This window comes from Gouania willdenowi, chromosome 12 (genome assembly GCF_900634775.1).
Source record: "Gouania willdenowi chromosome 12, fGouWil2.1, whole genome shotgun sequence".
Taxonomy (NCBI): Eukaryota; Metazoa; Chordata; class Actinopteri; order Blenniiformes; family Gobiesocidae; genus Gouania; species Gouania willdenowi.
In genome coordinates this window covers 24314572-24333353 of record NC_041055.1, presented here as the reverse complement: position 1 = coordinate 24333353, position 18782 = coordinate 24314572, and the positions used below count along the sequence as shown (strand labels likewise).

The 18782-nt window shown below is 37.1% G+C and overlaps 1 protein-coding gene across 1 annotated transcript in view; it reads right to left on the bottom strand.

Annotated features, from left to right (window-relative positions):
- eng (endoglin) overlaps positions 1–14428 on the bottom strand; it is a 55720-nt gene extending 41292 nt beyond the window's left edge. Inside the window, exons 1-2 of the mRNA XM_028462160.1 lie at positions 14171–14428; positions 11920–12098 (exon numbers count right to left, since the gene is read on the bottom strand). Coding sequence (XP_028317961.1) covers positions 11920–11977 — 58 coding nt within the window. The 5' untranslated portion in view covers positions 11978–12098; positions 14171–14428. The remainder of the gene's footprint in view (positions 1–11919; positions 12099–14170) is intronic.
- Between the last annotated feature and the right edge of the window lie 4354 nt (positions 14429–18782).

The window sequence follows — 18782 nt, the reverse complement described above, 5'->3', positions numbered from 1 at the left end:
AACTAGGGCACATTTATGTAGAAATTGCTCTTTTTCCCGCTAAAATCTGTGGCCCACCTGAGATAAAACTGGTCTTTATTTGGCCCAAGAACTAAAACGAGTTTGACACTCCTGCTCATGGCAGGCAAAGTAATTATTATATTTAACAATTTACATCTTAGCTTTATGACACGTTTGTGAGATTTGAATATCAACCACTGTAACTCCAATTTTTCAGTTTTGATGTCAAACCAAAAACTAAGTCTGAAGCCTTTCAAAAAAGGTAGAGAGTAGTAAAACAGAAGAGGAAAAACCCTGACAGCAAACAACGTCAAGACCAACTGTCTCCCAGGGTCCCGGGGGCAGAGTACAGCAGCAGTTCTATCTCAGATAGGAAAAAGGGGCTCCAAGCCTGGCACAAGTTTTTCTCCCAACTACAGACACACACACACACACACACACAAACCTATTGTCCTGACGTTTCCGCTAACTGTAGATTGAGGTCTGACCATCCACAGGAAGGTAAACAAACTCTTATCAGTGTACTGCAGGGGCCTGCACTGTCCCCTGGCCTCTCACCCTGACATGCTACACTTTACAAACTCCATGCCATACACTGGCTTTATTACCATCTCTCCCTCATTTTTCTTTTTAAGTTTTGAAAATTGTTATTAGTTTTGTCAGTTCAGACATGTAAAAAATTAGCAGGAGAACTCGCTCGCCTGGTACTGCTTCCAGTTTTTTGCTGGAGTGGAACTGAAGATGTGATAGCAAGTCTGGAGACAGCCTGTCTTCACACTCACTCTGTTTATACCTCTGGGAGCCATTCGTTAGACGTTTCATCATTGTCGGAAGTCAACGAAACAACAAGCCCTGCATTGGGCGCTTTTCACCAGATTACTCGGGCTGCACATTGGTTTAGCAAAAAAAAAGTTTATGATATTTCAGAAAAACAGCAGCTGCAGCTTGATAGATATGCATACCATTTATTTTTGTATATAGCTTCATAAGTTCCGTGGTGATCGATTGCACTATATTCCAATCATCATTAGTAAATGGGAAGACTTGTTTTACTCTCACTTATGTGGTTAAATTCTCCCCGAGTTGTTTAAAACCTGTCCAGTGCAAAACACAATTAATCACCTTTGTGTTAATTTGTCAATAGACAGAGTAAATTAACAGGTTTGTCGCTAACCAAGTGCATCCAGACCCGACTGAAGCTGAAGATTTATTGCATCGTGGATGCTCCAAAACATTCAAGATTGATGTAGTTTTGCAAAACATATACTATAGGTAGAACTAAGAGGGATTAGTGTGTTTTTCTTGATTGAGCTTTGCCAGTAAATATTAATTCATTTTATTTGAAGGTTGAATAGCAATGAGGGCCCTGGTATTTCACTGGGGATTCATAATAAAGTTCACAAATGGAAAATAGTGCAAAATTTTTTGCCTGACATAAGATATAGCTTCAAGTTGGTGGTTTAATTTGTTCAGTTTAACAAATTACCAGAGGTGTAAAAAGTACTGATATATTCTACTCAAGTCGAAGCATTTTTACTTGATTGAAATTGTACTCCAGTACAAGTACAAGTAAGTCATAGATAAAATACTCAAATACAAGTAAAAAGTAGCTAAATTAAATAGCACTCAAAGTAAAATTTTGCTAAATTTATGAACTCTAAAACAGTGTCATGACAAATGTGCCATGTGGGTAACAACATAATAGGCAGAAACCCCAACCTGAACCAAATAAAGTGGCTGGATGTTGATCAGAAATGGCACGACTAAGAACATATGGATTATGTTCAATGTGGCCATGAAACCGAAATAAAAAAAATAATCAGTAATGGTTGGGTGCAGAAATGTAACTAATTACTTTAGTTATTTAAAAACGTACTTAAGTACAGGTAAAATTACTGATTTAGAAATGTACTCAAAAAAGAAGAGGTACCCATAGCAGCAACTTCATTGCAGTAACCCGAGTACTTGAAATCCATTACTTTCACTTCTGCAAATCAAAACAAGAGCTTTCTGTTGTAGTTAGCTTGTACCTGCAGGTCGAAACATTTAAAAGCATTTTTGTTCTGAAAAATCTTCTCTCTGGCATATTATAAGAAAAAGACAAATCACACAAACAAACGTAATGAGCAGAAATTTTAGTATCTTTCAAAACAGATTGTCCTGTGTGGCACCTGAGTCAATAGAAAAACGACTTACTCAGAGCTTCAATCAACAAGCGGCCTTATGCACATGTGAAATTTAGAAATGAATCATCAGAGCAGCTGTTCAAAAAAGGACAAAAGTTCTGAGTAAGTACAAAGTTTAGGCTTAATTTCTTAAAACATCGGTTGGAAAATGACCATTTATGTACCTAGACTAGGGTTCTAGGATCCCTTTACGGCCTGTTCAGCAAGGGGAAGCAGGTGACTTAGCAGATATGATGTCAAGCTATTAGAGAGCTAACAGAAAAGGACATTCACACATTGGAATCCAGAGAACCAGAGATAAATCGTATATAGGCACAGGCTGAAAAAAGTAAACTCACCAAGAAAAAACTCCCAAAGGCTATCTATAGAGCAGCAGCTTCTCACTACAGTTACTGACTTCACTCTCCTCTCATCCTCTTTAAGCTTTAAGGATCCATCCATTCAGCTTTACCTGGAAGGCAGGGCTATAAAACCAGACCATCTCTATGCCTCTGGCCCTGCCAGCGTATCCTCGGTAAACCAAATACTACAGTGCTGAAATAAATGTTCCTTTTTCTAATTTGTTGATTTGACGATTCTAATGGAAAGGTACATTTCCTGCATTTGTGTGAACTTTAGGATTAACCTAGGCAGACAGACCTTGAGATAAGAATACAGAACCGCATGTCTTATCTTTGCAGACAGCGGACATGTTGACATGGGCACAAGTAGTCGCCATGCTGACAAGGCGTTTATCTCACCCTTCACTAATGAGCCATTCAGTGCTGATGCAGATGTATGATGAAAAGCATTGAGCCAGAGGTCGCAAGACCTTGGATGCAAAGGACTCTGATGAGTGGTAAAGATTTAAGATAAAAACCTGCAATATGCCAAAGATTCCTGATTATTTGTGTGTAATTTCTACACTGCTAAAGAAAAAAAGTATGCAAGTTAAGTACAACTTTGATAAAAGCCATGGCAAAAGTTTGGGGTTCAGGAATTCAGCTTTCTCAAAGAAATTTCTTTTTTTGGTCTACATTCAGAGAATACACACCCAGAGAATCACATTCAATCCTCAGGGAAAAAGGTCTTCTTGAGGACACAAAATAAACCCAAGATCTAACATGATGAAATCATTTTACAATTGAAAACACGTACTGGAAGAAATCATTCTTCATACGCTGCATGCACCAACTAGCTGCACAATCAGCCCAAGTGAAAGCTGCTGAAACTCATGTGGGACCAAAAGGAGAACTGCAGTGCTCGTAGACTCTGTGCACGACTTTTTGTATTGAAACGAAGGAAAAGCATGGCGGGCCAAAATGGATTGTTATTTGGGAGGCATAACACTGAAGGAGATTAAAATCGGTCTGAGGCAGCGACAAGTGGTCGCGTCTCTCTGTTGCCCAGTCTGACTGCTGCCTTACCACATTGAGGCAGAGGAAGTCGTCTGTTTTGACTCTCAAAGCCATTTTTAACACAACACTTTTTTTCCCCCCACTTCTCTTTCGATTACAGCATGTCCTCTGAAAATAGTGACCTTGTTCCATTACTATCAGCCCAGAGGATGATAGTTTCTGGTTCCAGTAATTGGTAAACTTCACTTGTGTGTGTGTGGCTTTTCTTTGGTACATTTTATAACCTACAGTTTCACACAGCACAGTCATATCTCCCAGCCTCAATCCCTGCCAAGATACCCCCCCCCCCCCTCCCACCACCACTATCTGTCTGTTTTTAATCCTCTATTTACTTCATTTTTTCCCTTTGAACCACTTATCTACTCTCTGACAGTCACATATCTTTGACCCCCCTTCTTCTCACTGTCTCCACAAATGAGCTTTTATGAATTCACTTATCTCTGTTTGTCTATCGTCTGCCTCTCTTTCTCTCTCCAAGATCCATTTTCACTCATTCCTTGCTCCGCTACAGAAGTTCGCTAATGACTTTTGTACTTTTTCTTTAGCCCGTGGAGGGAGACTCTGGGGTGAGAAAAAGTGAAGCAGGAGGTTTGGCAGTTACTATCATGATTGCGAACTCCCACAAGGAATTGTGTTACTGTAGTATTTAATGGTATTTCCTTGGCAGTAAATGCCAGACATAAAGCAGATAAGACCTATCACACATAGAGACTTCACTATGAGAGTAGGATGGTTATTCATGTGTCCATCGACCACAGTTAGCAGAAAAAAAACTACCATACTCTCTAAAAGAAAAATTAAATCACGTTCGACCATTTTCTCAAGGTTGAACAACAACAAATTGTATATAATCCAATAAAGAAATGAGAATTTGCAGGTCTTTATTTCTTTTAACAAATTTTACTGATTATATTCACAAAATCATTTAACCAATCACAAAAATAACTAGACACAATCTAAAGGCTTGTTACGCAACATCCTCTATGTCCATGAGCTTTGTCATGTCTGGGAAAAGAACCTTGATGATGTCAGATCAGCTTGAAACATTTTACATCTTTTCAGAAAGCCAGCATTGCACTCTGGCACAATGCCATATCCTAATACTTACATGGCAGAGAGGTCTTAACACAAAGCTATGAATCGCAGTTGGAAAGTGAGAAGTCTTGAAATAGCAGGCTACTTTTTTCTTAAAAGTTCACTACAAGTAAGCTGTGAGAGCTCATTTGTACATAAATTCAAATTATTTAAAGCATTGAATAGTTTTTTAGGTTTTATTTCTTCTCATTTGTTTTAATTTGACAAGGTTTCTTAAAAAAATGAAAATAAAAAAATCAACATATGCATACCTTTTATCGAAAAGAAGCCCAAACTATTTATTCAATACATTGCATTTATCTGAGCTATTTTAAACCAGTTTGGTTTTGAATTGAGTTTCCATTTAAAGTTCTACCACCACCTGACCTTAAAAAGTAATTAAACCCCAAAACTAAGTTTTTCTGCTGAAAACAAATGTAGTGTTGTTGATTGATCATAGTCTAACTTTTGACATTTTAGGCAAAGTCATTCAATTTGGCATGTTTTGTTGTAAAAATATAAGAGTGACTGCCCTCTAAGGGTTGAAACACGGCTATTACAATCAAATTTTGCTATTAGCTGAGAAAGGTCGTTTGTGACGTTTTGGTGGCTTCTTACATCACTAATGGCCTAGCCCGCCCCTTCCACTTAAACTAACACCTGTGGACTCTGCAATCTGTAGTGAGTAGGTTGGATTAGAAGAATTATGAACAGAGAGGTATAGTGAGTATTGAGAAGGTAGTTAGCATAGCACAGAGCTCAGATTCTGAAGAATGGATTGAATCAAATCTTTACATCTCTTTTTAAAAGAAAAAACAAATCATTAAATCATCTTGGTTTTTAACCAGATCAGATTTTTCAGAACTTTTTAGTAGGATTGGGATCACTTTGATCCAAAAAAATCTTGATTAAAGTGATCGCATCAGAAGGGTGAATTCAGCATGGACTGCAGGCCCAAAATGTAATGAAACTTTAAAAGTGATGAATGCAATGATAAAACAGGATAATATGGCTATGGTAATGGCATCACTGGTAATGGCATCACTGGTTTTTAAAAGTCCAAAATCAAAAATAGCATTTGCTGGTTCTGGCAGAATGTAGGAATTTGGTCAGGGTCTCCAAAGGCTTGAAGTGTGCTTCATCAAACAAAGATGAGCACTGGATATCCAGATTTGGTGATCCTGAAAAGTTTCTATCCGGATCAAATTGATCCAATTCACTGTTGCTTTGAAAAACCGGCTCACAAGTAAGATGGATCAATTTTATCTGGATTAAACCTATTGAAAAACCAGGCCCAGGGGTTTAGTTACTCTATTATATCTATTAATGCAAGTGTTACACTAAATTCAAGCAAACAACTTTACAGTATGTTAAAAAACTACAACAAAAAAAACCCCATAGAACCATTGCTTGGTTATTAAAATTAACAAAAATCTTGAAAAAGTAAAGTTCAAACAAAAATGTGATATCATCCTATTAAGTTTTTCTTTGGAGAAAGAACTTACCCGACATGCAATGAGTCAAAATTACAAGAAAGGATGCTCTTACATAAACACATTTCTCAGACTGCATATAGCTATTAAATTAAATAGCAACAATTTTTGTATAAATAACCTTGAAGGTAAGTGGTGTATTCAAACTAAGACATGGTGTAGTGTTTTCTGTTTTATTGGAGCCTGACGGAAGCCTGCCAAGAGAATAAAGATGAACCCCAAACAAGAAAGAGAGGCATGACTGATCTTGGCACAAAGAGAATTTTAACAACCATGAAGTAAGGTGAAAACAAGAGTGATACTTCTGAGTTTGAAGAACACTGACAAGGGTGGATTTGTAGCCACGGCTGATTTAAAGAGGACATCACAGGAAAATTGATCTATTTTTAAGATGGAAATTCATGACAGGAATCTAATCTGTAGCTTAAAAAAGCAAGACATGAAGTCAGACTAGTACTGAAAGACCTGAGTCCAATGGCTTAACAAAACAGCCAGAGTTTCTTACTTTATACTACCTTGGATTTGAGCATAACAGAATTTGCTAGGGGTGCACTGATTGCAATTTTCTGGCCAATCACTGATTTCTTTTTAAAAAGCCTGACCTGCCGATACCTATTTTGGCCGATCCTGATTTTTTTTTTTTTTTTTTAAACTAAAAGCATACACCTTGAATGTTACAATTTTATTTTATTGTAAAACATTGAACAACACCTTTGAAACAAGGCAAACGTGTGGTTTTAACTGCACATGAGGTAGTTATCTCAAATATGAATTAAAAGTTTAGAACATTGCTGTCCAAAATACTAAATTATATCACTTCCTTTAGTCTTTCATTTTTCACATTTTAAAAACTAAATGAACGTGACCAACAGGTTACACTGCAGACCTGTTTGGAGCTCTCAATAAGTGTCCTGAGTTTTAGGTTTCCTTTTAAATAAAAAATAAAACAGGTTCAAATGCAGCAGCTTTGTAGATATTTAAATGTCAAAAAATATTAATTAATAAGACTGAGAACAACTAACCTGTACCATGTTCATTCTGTCATTACCCATTGACTTATGAAAATGTTACAAATGATGCACTTTATTATTTCTGCAGAATATTTGACTTTTAGGAGCTTTAATCCTGTAAGCTGTGGCAAGTTATTTTTAAATTACAATCACTTGTTCATTAGTGGAAGGTTTTTCCTTTAAATCCCAAACTGTAAACTCCCATCATTTTCCTTGCAGTATCCAGTGTTGTGCTCGTTACTGAAAAAAAGTAACTAGTTACCATTACTAGATACTTCATCCACAAAGTAACTCAGTTACTATTTTGATTACTTAACCAAAAAGTAATGCATTACTGGAAAAAGTAACTTTTGAGTTACTTAAAATTAAAGAATGTATTATTTATTTTGGGTCATTTGTGTCTATACAGCTTCATATCAGTGCTGTAATAATATAATAATCCACTGTTGATCAACTGCTATAAAACAACCATAAATGATGTGCATATAAAGCACAAAACAGCTGCCCCAAAATGAAAACAGTATTTTTTCAGCCTTAGCACAGTAATGTAAAGTAAGCTGTGCATATTCCAGGTGCACATTCTGCTGTTGAAAATGCTTATGAAAACATTTTTCTCAGCTACACAATGCTAAACATATCAGTCTAACAAGCTGATGTTAGCAGTGACTCAGCAGTAGCGACAGGCTGCATATTTACAACAACATACCGTGCAATAGTTTGGCTGACCTGTCTCTGGATAACAGTCACAGTCCGTTAAAATCCAGCCGCAGCGTTAGCTTAGCTTCACTGATGCATCTTTTGGAGACAAAAATAATGCGTGTATTTCCACTCTGAGAAGCTCGTCCTGCTCTCGCTTTGACTCACCATCATTTGCACACATGATGTAAACAGAGACACGCTGGCAATGCTTCTTCTTCTACTGTTTTACCGTGTTTGGAACGGCATCCCGCAAAAATATGTAGCGCCACTGTGAACAGGAAGTACACTGCAACTAGCAAAGTAACGGACAAACGCACCATATTGTAACGGTAATGGCGTTATTTCTTTTGAAATATATTGCGTTACAGTACTAGTTACTGTAAAAAGTAACATGGGGGGTAACGGTAGTATCTTTGCTCTTTTCACTGAAAGCGCTCTCAGCAGACCACTAGCTCTTTGCTCCGCTAGCTTTAGCTTGATTACTAGCATCAGCAGTGTGGTGGTTTCTTAAATGATGTAAGAGGTAGCATTTTGTTTACAGCTCCAACAAGGCTTATTTCCGCTTTACAGAAATTACAAATTGCGATCCTTTGCTCTCTCTTTTTTGTGTAATACTGACGAACTGCCGACATGCTAAGCTAAGCGTGCTCCGGGTGTTGTTGTTATCCTGTGTAGCAGAGGCATGCGCAGCACGCAAATGCACACACGACCTGGTGGGCGGGCCTGTCAGTCATCTCACAGCACAAGGGGACAGTGGCTGATTTTAAGACAGACTTTAGGACCTTTGCGGAGGTAGAAAAGATCGGCGGAAAAGATCGGTTTCATATGCAAGGATCGGCAATCCAAAAAAAGGGCAATCGGCACCAATCGATTGGTGCATCCTTAGATTTTGCTGGATTAGGTGGTGTAATCTTAATATAAAAACACTGGCATAGCTACAGCTAAGAACATGTTCCTTTAGACAAACAACTCATAGGTTTCCAGCAGGAAAATAGAAAAATGGCAATTTATTCCTTTAAGTAAAAAAACTGCCAAAGTGACATTTCTCTTCCTTCACAGTTTGAAAGTTTATGACAAAACAATGATGGCTGCTGATATTTTGAAATTGGAGTGACTGCATATCATGGGGAACACGATAAAAAAAAAATCACATCAGAGCAGAAGTGGTGTCAAGTGAATTACTGCCTTGTCTGGCGAACAAACACAAGAAATCATGGTGAAAAGAAAGTAAAAACACTTTTAGAAACATTTTCCCTTTGGCGTCGTCTTTGCATTCGTATACACAAGAAAGGACATCTAAACTCAATTCAGACAGGTATTAGCTAAGCTTTACTTTGGTAATTAGACCACGTTAGTTTACAGACTGTTCTTTTAGGTTCAAATACAACGCTATTGACTAAATGCTGCCTTTACATCAGGGATCACAAAGCCAAAACCAACAGTCATCTTCATACTTTTGTCCATTTCTTTTAGTGCAATTTTAATAGTCAAATGACTTCTTGAAAAGTGGTGTGAACTAGCTTCAACTGTTTATAGTTTGGTCTGTTTCAAGGCCACTCAAACATAGTAAAGCTAACCTAGATGATAAATTGCATTATGTCCATACTTAATGACAGCGGTACTTAAAAAATTAAACTGATTATGGTGGTCTGATATCTGAACGTTGGCTTCTGAGTCAAAACTATAAATTAAATAAAGTTTAGACAGGACTTATTATTGGCAAATACTCAATGTATGTTCTAGTGGTAGGCCAAGGGTGTCGTGGGAATAGTGGCAGGCTGTGGGCTACTTTCGATTTATTTTTTCTGTTTACTTCCACTTTTCAGTAACTTTCACATCATATCTGCTCCCATGGTGCACTCAGGGTGGGATTCAATTTGAGAAATAGACCTGAAAGCACAGTGGAGATGTTGGTGTCGTCTTTTTTTTTTTTTTGTTATATCTCCATATTCAGTATCCACCTGGGAAATGAAAAAAAAAAACAGTATAGAAGGTGCTATTTTCTGTGAAGTGTCACACTTCTTGGGTGGTGGTTATTTTGTTCAATAAAAGCCCTGGGCTAACCCCAGGAGGCGGCATCAAAGAAAATAACAAATTAAAATGACAATGCTGGGCAAAAAAAATGACAAACAAACCACCTGTGAGACGGTGGGATAGCAAGGTTTGGATTAATTCCTCAAACACCGAGTGCACGTCGTCAAAGTAACCTGCTGTCTCAAAACAATGTGTCCACTCCCCCTGGGTCTGCTCATAATGCTACAGTAGCAGTGGGAGAAACGAGCAAAGAAATTGAAAACCCCTTGGAGACCTATTCGAGGCAGAGTAAAAATTGTAGCATGTTGAGCTAAGTGTCACTGCGGCAATTAGGGCTGAAAGGAATAGCTCCATCCAGGCTCCACCAGCAGAGAACCACGCTAACCCCTGCAGTAGCAGCTCCACGAGGTCAACCTTCTACCAGACTCCCAGTCTGCCTCAAAATCACATCTACATCCATGCTACCAGATCGCCTGCTGAGAATGTGTTTAGCACTTATGGCAATATTGACATTTGTCTTGCAGCAGGTCAGTGTTGAAACAGCACATATGTTGGCCACGTTGATCCATTCCAGGGTTGGGGTCAATTACATTTAACCATGTTCAATTACGACTACAGTGACCAGCTTCTTTTTTTTTTTTTCCAAACATTTCTGGTGTTTTTACTGTTAGAATGAATTACAAACACTCTTATGCATCAGTCTATGGGACTCCACATCCCACAATGCAATGCACAAAACTCTTCTGGCAAAGTGTTTACAGTGGAGATCAAAACAATCCTTGAAGTGACAATTTCAAACTTTTACAATCTTCAATTTATTGATCTATGGAAATAGTGTCTCCGGCAGCATTAACAATATATTTCCATATTTCTTACTAAAAACATATGATTGGATATAACAGGATTAGATCGCAGAATTTTACTTTACTATATGCCACCATGAATACAATCCACGCATATAATGTGTGTTTGTATTTGCATGTGTATTTATATGTATATATGTTTTAAGTTTGTATTTATTTTCTTCAATTAATATTTAAATTTGTCTTTTGATATTAACTTTTGTGAACTTTGTTTAGATATCAGTTTTCCTCATTTATTATTAACCAATTGGTTACATACATTTTAACCTTCAACATAATATCTGCAGTATTCTACAACGAAATGAATATAATATACATCAGGATTTTAGATGTAATCCGATAAAATTTGTTTGCAATTGGTTTTCTGGCTGATATCGGACCAATATCCGATATCAATATTGGATCGGGACACCCCTAATTCTTTTATTCTAACATGAAAGTGGATATAATACCAGTTTAGTAGCTGAAAGCCACTAAAAATAGTACCAGTAGGCCTATATATATATATATATATATACATACATATATATATTGCGATGTATAGTACCGTATGTCCTTGACATGTGGCCAAGCCTTTTGCCATACTGCTGCAGGCTACAGGGACACCAATGCCCTGGAGCAGAACTGCAGAGAACCAGTAAGAGCAAAGGTCTGTATCATGGCCCGCGGTAATGAAAAAGGTTTCTAAGTTACTTCCTTCCACCATGAAGGAATTACAGTTTTTAATTTGATATATGAATCCACATGAGACCACATCCCTATATTTTTGCAAGTCTCAACGAAAACTTTTCACAAGCACAAACTCCTGAAACATTAATGCAGACTTGAACTTGAGTAATGAACAAACATTAATAAAAACAGCTTTCTAAAAAGTCTGCACATCTGTTTTCTGTGTGAACTCTTCCAGATAAAATACCAGGAAACACACACACCAGTGAGAAAATGAGGGTCCTTTCTGTGCAGAGAATAATATGAACGATCAATATTAATATGTCTGTTTTTGAACTTCAAAATTGGCTGTAATATCCATCGGAGGCTCGAGTATATATCTTAAATCCCATAGCCTGAGGTCTACTGGCTGGGATTATGCACTTTCAGTAGAGCTGCAAAAACTTCAGCTTGAAAAATCCACTTAATGTCAAAAATCAAAAAGGGTGACTTACCAGAGGCCACAATGGAGATGCACAGAAGCAGAGCAAGTTTCATCACAAAACCTTCCATCCTTGTTCGGCTGAACCTCCAGGAGTTGGCCAGAGATGAATCTCAGTCTGTGGAGTGTGAAGGCACTCGGGCAGTGGTTGAAGTGTCCTTGTCAAGTGGCAGAGCAGCAGTGAGTGTGGCGCTGGAAGAGCCGACAATTTGTCTTACAAGGTTGAAAGGTCGTTCGTGGAAAGGGGGTGGGGGGTGTATGTCAGGGAGGGAACAATGAAGGATTAGGAGGGTTGGTAAGCATCTGATTGACAGTTAGCCTTTAGCGTTAGCGTGACTTTCTCAAAGTCAGAGCACAGCAGTGGCGAAAGTAATCACGTTACTGTAATTGAGTTGCTTTTATGGGTACTTGTACTTTTTGGCGCAAAATCAGTAATTTTACGTGTACAAGTATGTTTTAAAAGAAGTAACTTGTTATTATTATTTATTTAACTATTAAAAAAAATTATAATAATAAAAAATAAAAATAAATGTTCACATTTCTACACCCAACCATTACTGAGTAAATGATGATTTTTTTGTTTTAAAATTATCAATGGACAATGTAAAACTACAATACATTTACTCAGCTTTAGAGTTTATCTATACAAATAATGTATTTATTTTGAATTGAATTAATTGGTGTTGTTTTATTTTTAAAATAAAAAATGTTACATTTTCACAAAAAGTATGTTCCAATTGTGCAAGATTTGGTCTCTTCGTTTTTTAAGTTTATACATGAGATGTTTACTGTATGCAAGGGAACAACGGCAAGATTTATTACCAAAAATAAACGTGGGGGGTGAAAGTAACTCGTAACTTTTAGCTTGACTACTATTAAATTGAGCTACTTATTACTTGTACTTGAGTATTTAGTGTATGACTTACTTGTACTTGAGTACAATTTCAGTCAAGTAACAGTACTTCTTCTTGAGTAGTATATATATATATCAGTACTCTTTACACCAATACATGCACCGGTGTTGATCTATGACAATTTTTAATAATAAACATGTACAACAAAAGTTTTACTACCTTTAAAACACACTATCATTCAGCAAATAAAAGACCCATTAGACCAGTATTGACTTACACAATCTAAAGTGTATCCAAAATCTGGAAATTCCCCAAATAGGATGGCAGGGAATTTCTATCCCATAATATTTTTTGAGGTGCACAATAAAGGTCTGAACCCAGAGCTTATCTACACGTCAATAGAACACTTCTGGCTGACTGTTTCAGGAAGCCCTATGGCATCTCTTTCTTTAAATAATATCACAATGCTCAGATCTGATAAGCACACGGCTCTTTTTTTTGTATGAATCATATTATAGAAGGAGAGGAAAAGCCTGCGTAAACGGTTTATGTGACAAAAAAGTAAAACAAAAACGTAAAAAAAAATCCCCTTTGTAAATATAAATGCATGTGGTTTTGATATTTTTCTTTAAGGGTCACATAGTCTAAAGTCAAATAAAATCCGCCAAAAAGCTGACATGTATCAAAGGTATTCTTGCGTTTTAATGCAGAGAACTAGAATTAGATCATATTTAATTACTAATACTCAAAACCTTCCAGCAACAGTCATTCTATCCTACTTATTCTATTTAATCCTTATTCTTGTGTTAAAATAATCACTGTCTTGCTGTCTAAGTTTACTTTTTAATCATGTATGCATCCTTTGTTAGTGTTTCTTTTCACCTTTGCTATAATTTCTACGTGGAGCCACTGTAACAAAAGTATTTCTGATTCTGTATCAAATTATTAAATGCGGCAGACTTTCCTAGAACAATTCAGGCTTTTATTGTGATAAACAAATGGCTTGTTTATTATGCAGGAGGTTATTTTATCTGTTGATTAAAAATGTCGAGAGCTCCGATATGAACAACAGAGTACCTAGTATTGTAAATAATAACATTACCTTTTTTTTTTTTTTTTTTTTTTAGCTAAAATGAAGTGGCAGAAATGGACGCAGTAACGGCCCACTTTTGGTCCGCGGGTCGTATGTTTCACACCGTTAGAGTAAATTGGATTAAAAAAATGTTCTCCACAGAGACGTTTTTTTTTTTTTTTGTTTTTTTTTACAGCTGTTTCAAATGTATCACTAATTGGAACATTGTGGTTAACTATCCACAGCCTCGGCGCAAACCACACACATATATATATATACGCATAACCATGATTTGACAAGGTAATAGTTTCAACAAAGCCCATAAACTAAATACTTACAGTAAAAGTGTCTGTTCCTGGTTGAAGTCAGCTTTTAATCCACGCAGTGTAGTGGTTGAAGGCAGAAATGAGAACATGAGGACTTTCCAAAGTTTGGTGCTGCCTGGGCGGCGCTGGTTGACCGTAGCTCGGTCCCTCCTACCGGACACTGAACATTCCCTCTTACACGGTCCAATTCACTCCATTTGGACGTTTTTTAAACCACAAAACATTGCAGGTAAAAATTAATATCCTTCTGTTTTGAGGGGGGACATAAATAGGTTGTAGTTTGCTGTTTTAATATTGACAAATAGTCAATAATTAATCATAAACCGACCAAAACGAATGCGAGTCTGATGAAATATAACAGCGGTCATGCTAGCTTCTAGCTAGCTAGCTTGTTAATTGCTTTGGTTAAAATTTAACATTAGATAATATTAAATATTAATATTTAGTATTATTTAATATAATAATATATTTAATGAATTATTTTTATTATTCATTTAAATTATGGACTTTTTTTACATTTCATTTATTTGATTTGTTTAACAGGGACAGTGTTCACCTGTATAACTCCTCACTTTAACCTGACAGCTTTCTGATTCGTGTATAAATATGTATTGTATTTGTATTATTAATGTTAATATATATAATTTAATTTGTTCTCATGTAATGTGTACTGTGCACTTGTATTTAATCTTATTTAATTAACAGTATTTTACTCAGTTATGTACGTTTTCTTTTAGGCAGTGGCTATCGTACGGTTGCCGTATCAATATACCGACATTCTATCCGTACGCAGGGCCCCTCATTGGCCAGTTTAGGTCACATGACTAAGACTAAACCTTTACCCGTAAACCTAATCCTAAAAATTGTTGCGGTATAAGGTTATAACCTAAGCCTAACCCTAAGACGCTACTTAAACGTACCAATATCACCGGGGGTTGTCCGTACAGCAACCGTACGAATAGACGCTTTCTTTCTTTTATTGTTTTTCTTTCTTTGTTTAGCGTTTATTCTTTTCATTTGTAATATTTCTCAAGCGTCTGTGACATAAGTAATGGGATAAATGTACTTCTGACTCTGATTAATATCAATACTAAAAATAAACCAGAATTAGCCAGTCCCTTAACAGAATGTTAAATTGTCACCCTAAAAGAATACAAATTACAGGAAATATACATTGAAAACATGCAACTACATAATAACACTTCCATTTACATATATATAAAGCACACATACGTAGCGTTTTAGGATTAGGGTTAGGTTATAACCCAATATCGCAACAATTTTTAGGGTGAGGGTTAGTCACGCGACCTAAACTGGCCAATGAAAATCTGTCCAGGTCCCTTTCTGTCTACGTTCTACTCTCATTTAATGTGTAGCGGCCCAGGCACGGACACAAAAAATGAACTATTTCAAAGTAATTTTTCTTGGTGGAAGTGACTGTAACAGTAAATGTTGTGGGTTTGTAGGGGTGTCCCGATCCGATATGGATGTCGGCCTGATATCAGCCAGAAAACGAATATTGGATTTTATCGGACTGCATCTAAAATCTACGATATAAGCGCTGCAATTTTTTTAGTGAAGACTAAGAGCAATGATCACATTGTTTTGGGCACAGTCAGTGAAACTGGAGCTGTGAACTTTGAGCAGTAGACAGTGGACAATATTGTGTTATTTTTGTTTTTTGTCTCCACCCTCAGTTGTTCCCACCATGTACTGACAGTAAAAAATAGCTGAAGTGAACTGGAATTGTTTGCACTTTAAAAGTATGATTTGTTTTTATTGGATTTATTTTGGTTATTTTTCAGGGTCTTATAATTTTTTTAAAATTTATTTTATGTTGAAGGTTAAAATGTATGTAACCAATTGGTTCATAATAAATGGGTCGGTTTTTCTCATACCTACTGTTGCTGATTATTGTTTTCTGTTTGAGTAACATCACTTGATCAAGCCTTTTCTAACATTCCACACGAGAAAATAAGTAATAAAAGTATGTATGATATTGTGTCGGATCGATATCGGTATCGGCCAATACTCAAGGCTACAATATCGGCATCGTATCGGAAGTGAAAATGTTGTATTGGGACATCCCTATGGATTTGTACTTCCTGCTCTTATCTTCTACCACCAGTTTTCCACAGTACAAAAACATCCATCCATCCATTTTCATACCTGCTTATTCCCGTTTTTTTTAACAGGGTCGCGGGGGTCTGCCGGTGCCAATCTCCGGCTCTCATAGGGCGCTGGGCGGGGGTACAACCTCGACAGGGCGCCAGTCCATCACAGGGCAACACAGACACAGACAACCATTCACTCTCTCATTCACTCCTATGGGCAATTTAGAGACTCCAATCAACCTTACGGTCATGTTTTTGGATTGTGGGAGGAAGCCGGAGTACCCGGAGAAAACCCACGCAGCACGGGGAGAACATGCAAACTCCACACAGAAAGGACCCAAGTCCACCCCAGGGCTTGAACCCAGGAACTTCTTGCTGTGAGGCGGACGTGCTAACCACTAAGCCACCGTGCGCCTTACAAAAACATTAAAATCACTAAATTGACAACAACTTGTGAACAAGGATCCTTTAGGTCTGCAAAGTTTAAGAATTTTTCCAAGATTGCTTTGACTGTGTGTGCATTTTGTTCCTCAGGTGCATTTTTAAGATCTGTTTTCCATCTCTTGTTGGCACTCCATTTTGGATTCCCATTTATTTCTTGAATCTGGAAGTAAGTCTGTATGCAATTCCACTAGTGTGGAAATTATACACTTATTGTTAGTAAAAGATGGCTGCAAGATGCGTTACGGGCTACGCTCTGAGCCTAATGCATATAATGGAGATATTAGCAAGTTCAATTTGGTGAAGATAATTTAGCAGGTGCCAAAGCAGGTGCAGCATTCATACACAGCGTCAAATAGAAGAGAGGAAATCACTGTGGTGCAGACTCACACCTGTCAGCAATGATGATACAAAACAGCAACGATCTGCATGTGTCTTAATGACTGCAAGCTATTTAGTGTCTGATAATGCAAAAAAAAAAAGCAGAAAAGGCCAAGAACTATGTTAGATTTAGATCTTGAGTTCTCAGACTGACAAATACAGTGCAGTGGAAAAGTATTTACCCTCATACCGATTCCTTAATATTTTGCATATTTACCGCACTTAAATGTTTTGGATTATCAAAGCAATTTTAATATCTCACAAAGATGAAGTAAATATAAAATCAGGGTTCCCGCTGGTCCTTAAAAAGTTTTAAAAGGTATTAAATTCATAAATCTAAAATTAAGGCCTTAATTTTCATTAAAATGTCTTAAATCAATGTTTCAAAAGTCTTAAGTATAATTACACATATACACACATTGTAATTAGTATCACGTTTCAAAATAAATGGTCATATATAATTTACAACATTGCGCAATCACGACAGTGGAACCAAATACTGTTTTTGGAGTGATTTTGATTATTTTAGTCTGGTTTTTTTTCTGTGTATTTTACTGTAATTTTGTGTATTTTTGTGTGTTCACTTTGGGGGCAGCCATGTTGCACGTCTGCACTAGACACTGGAAAAAAAATGTACTCTTACCCAATGTAATTGATATGGTATTTTTTTCCTCTCAATCGTGTTTACTGTGAAGTTGGTCTTAACTTTAAAGGGCCCATGTTAAGCTAAACCGACTTTTCCGTGCTTTAAATCATAACACATGACCAAAGTGTTTTTTTCATTGATTCCCTCAATCGTTAGTTAGAGGGTGATTTGTTCCTTTCTTACTGCAGGGTGAGCCCAAACACCTCGCTCTAATTTGATGACGCGTTCCCACTTTGATGACGAATTTGACGCGGCACTGAGCTGTAGAAGCCGCGCCTCCAGGAAGCTCTCTGCCGTGATTGACATGTAAACAGACACGCCCACGAAGGTGAGCATTTCAGCGTCCTACGCAAAGTGCTATGTATGTATTTTCTACAGTCTATGTATGTACTGGTGAACGCCCCGCCGCCACGCTCTGTCTCGTGTTTATAAAGCAGCATGAGCTCAGCTACGGAGTGGGTGGAAGGAGGGCGGGCCGTCCTCTGGCCCTACGTCAACGAGCGGGGAGGAGGAAGTCAGTGTCCCGTCTATAGACACGCCCACTCATGAATATGCATAGGTGGGATGCAAATAAGCCCGTTTTTGCTCAGAAAGTGACTTTTCAGAGGCTAAAACTGTGGAAAACAGTTTTTGGGAAAATAAACCTGAAATACTATGTTGTTGGGGTTCTCAGAGCAAATGGAGATGGGTGAAAAATAGCATAACATGGGACATTTCATTTCAAATGGCATTAAAAAGTCTGAAATATAATTTAGCTGAAGCTGTAGGAACCCTGAAAATGCAGTTTCTAAATTATGATTTTAAAATTGGTTTGATTATCCTAAAATTTGAAGTCTAATAAATATGCTAAATAATTTGGCAAATACTTTTTTCACAGCACTGTACATCAAGAGAAGAATTTGAAATGTGAACAGCTTTTTCTGCAAAATACATTTTGGCTTGGAAAAATAAGAAAACTAGTAACATTAGCAGAGTAATGGCTCTACTCAGATGGCCAAGTAGGAAGAGGCAGGATAACAGCACACAAGAAAGTGAAATGTTA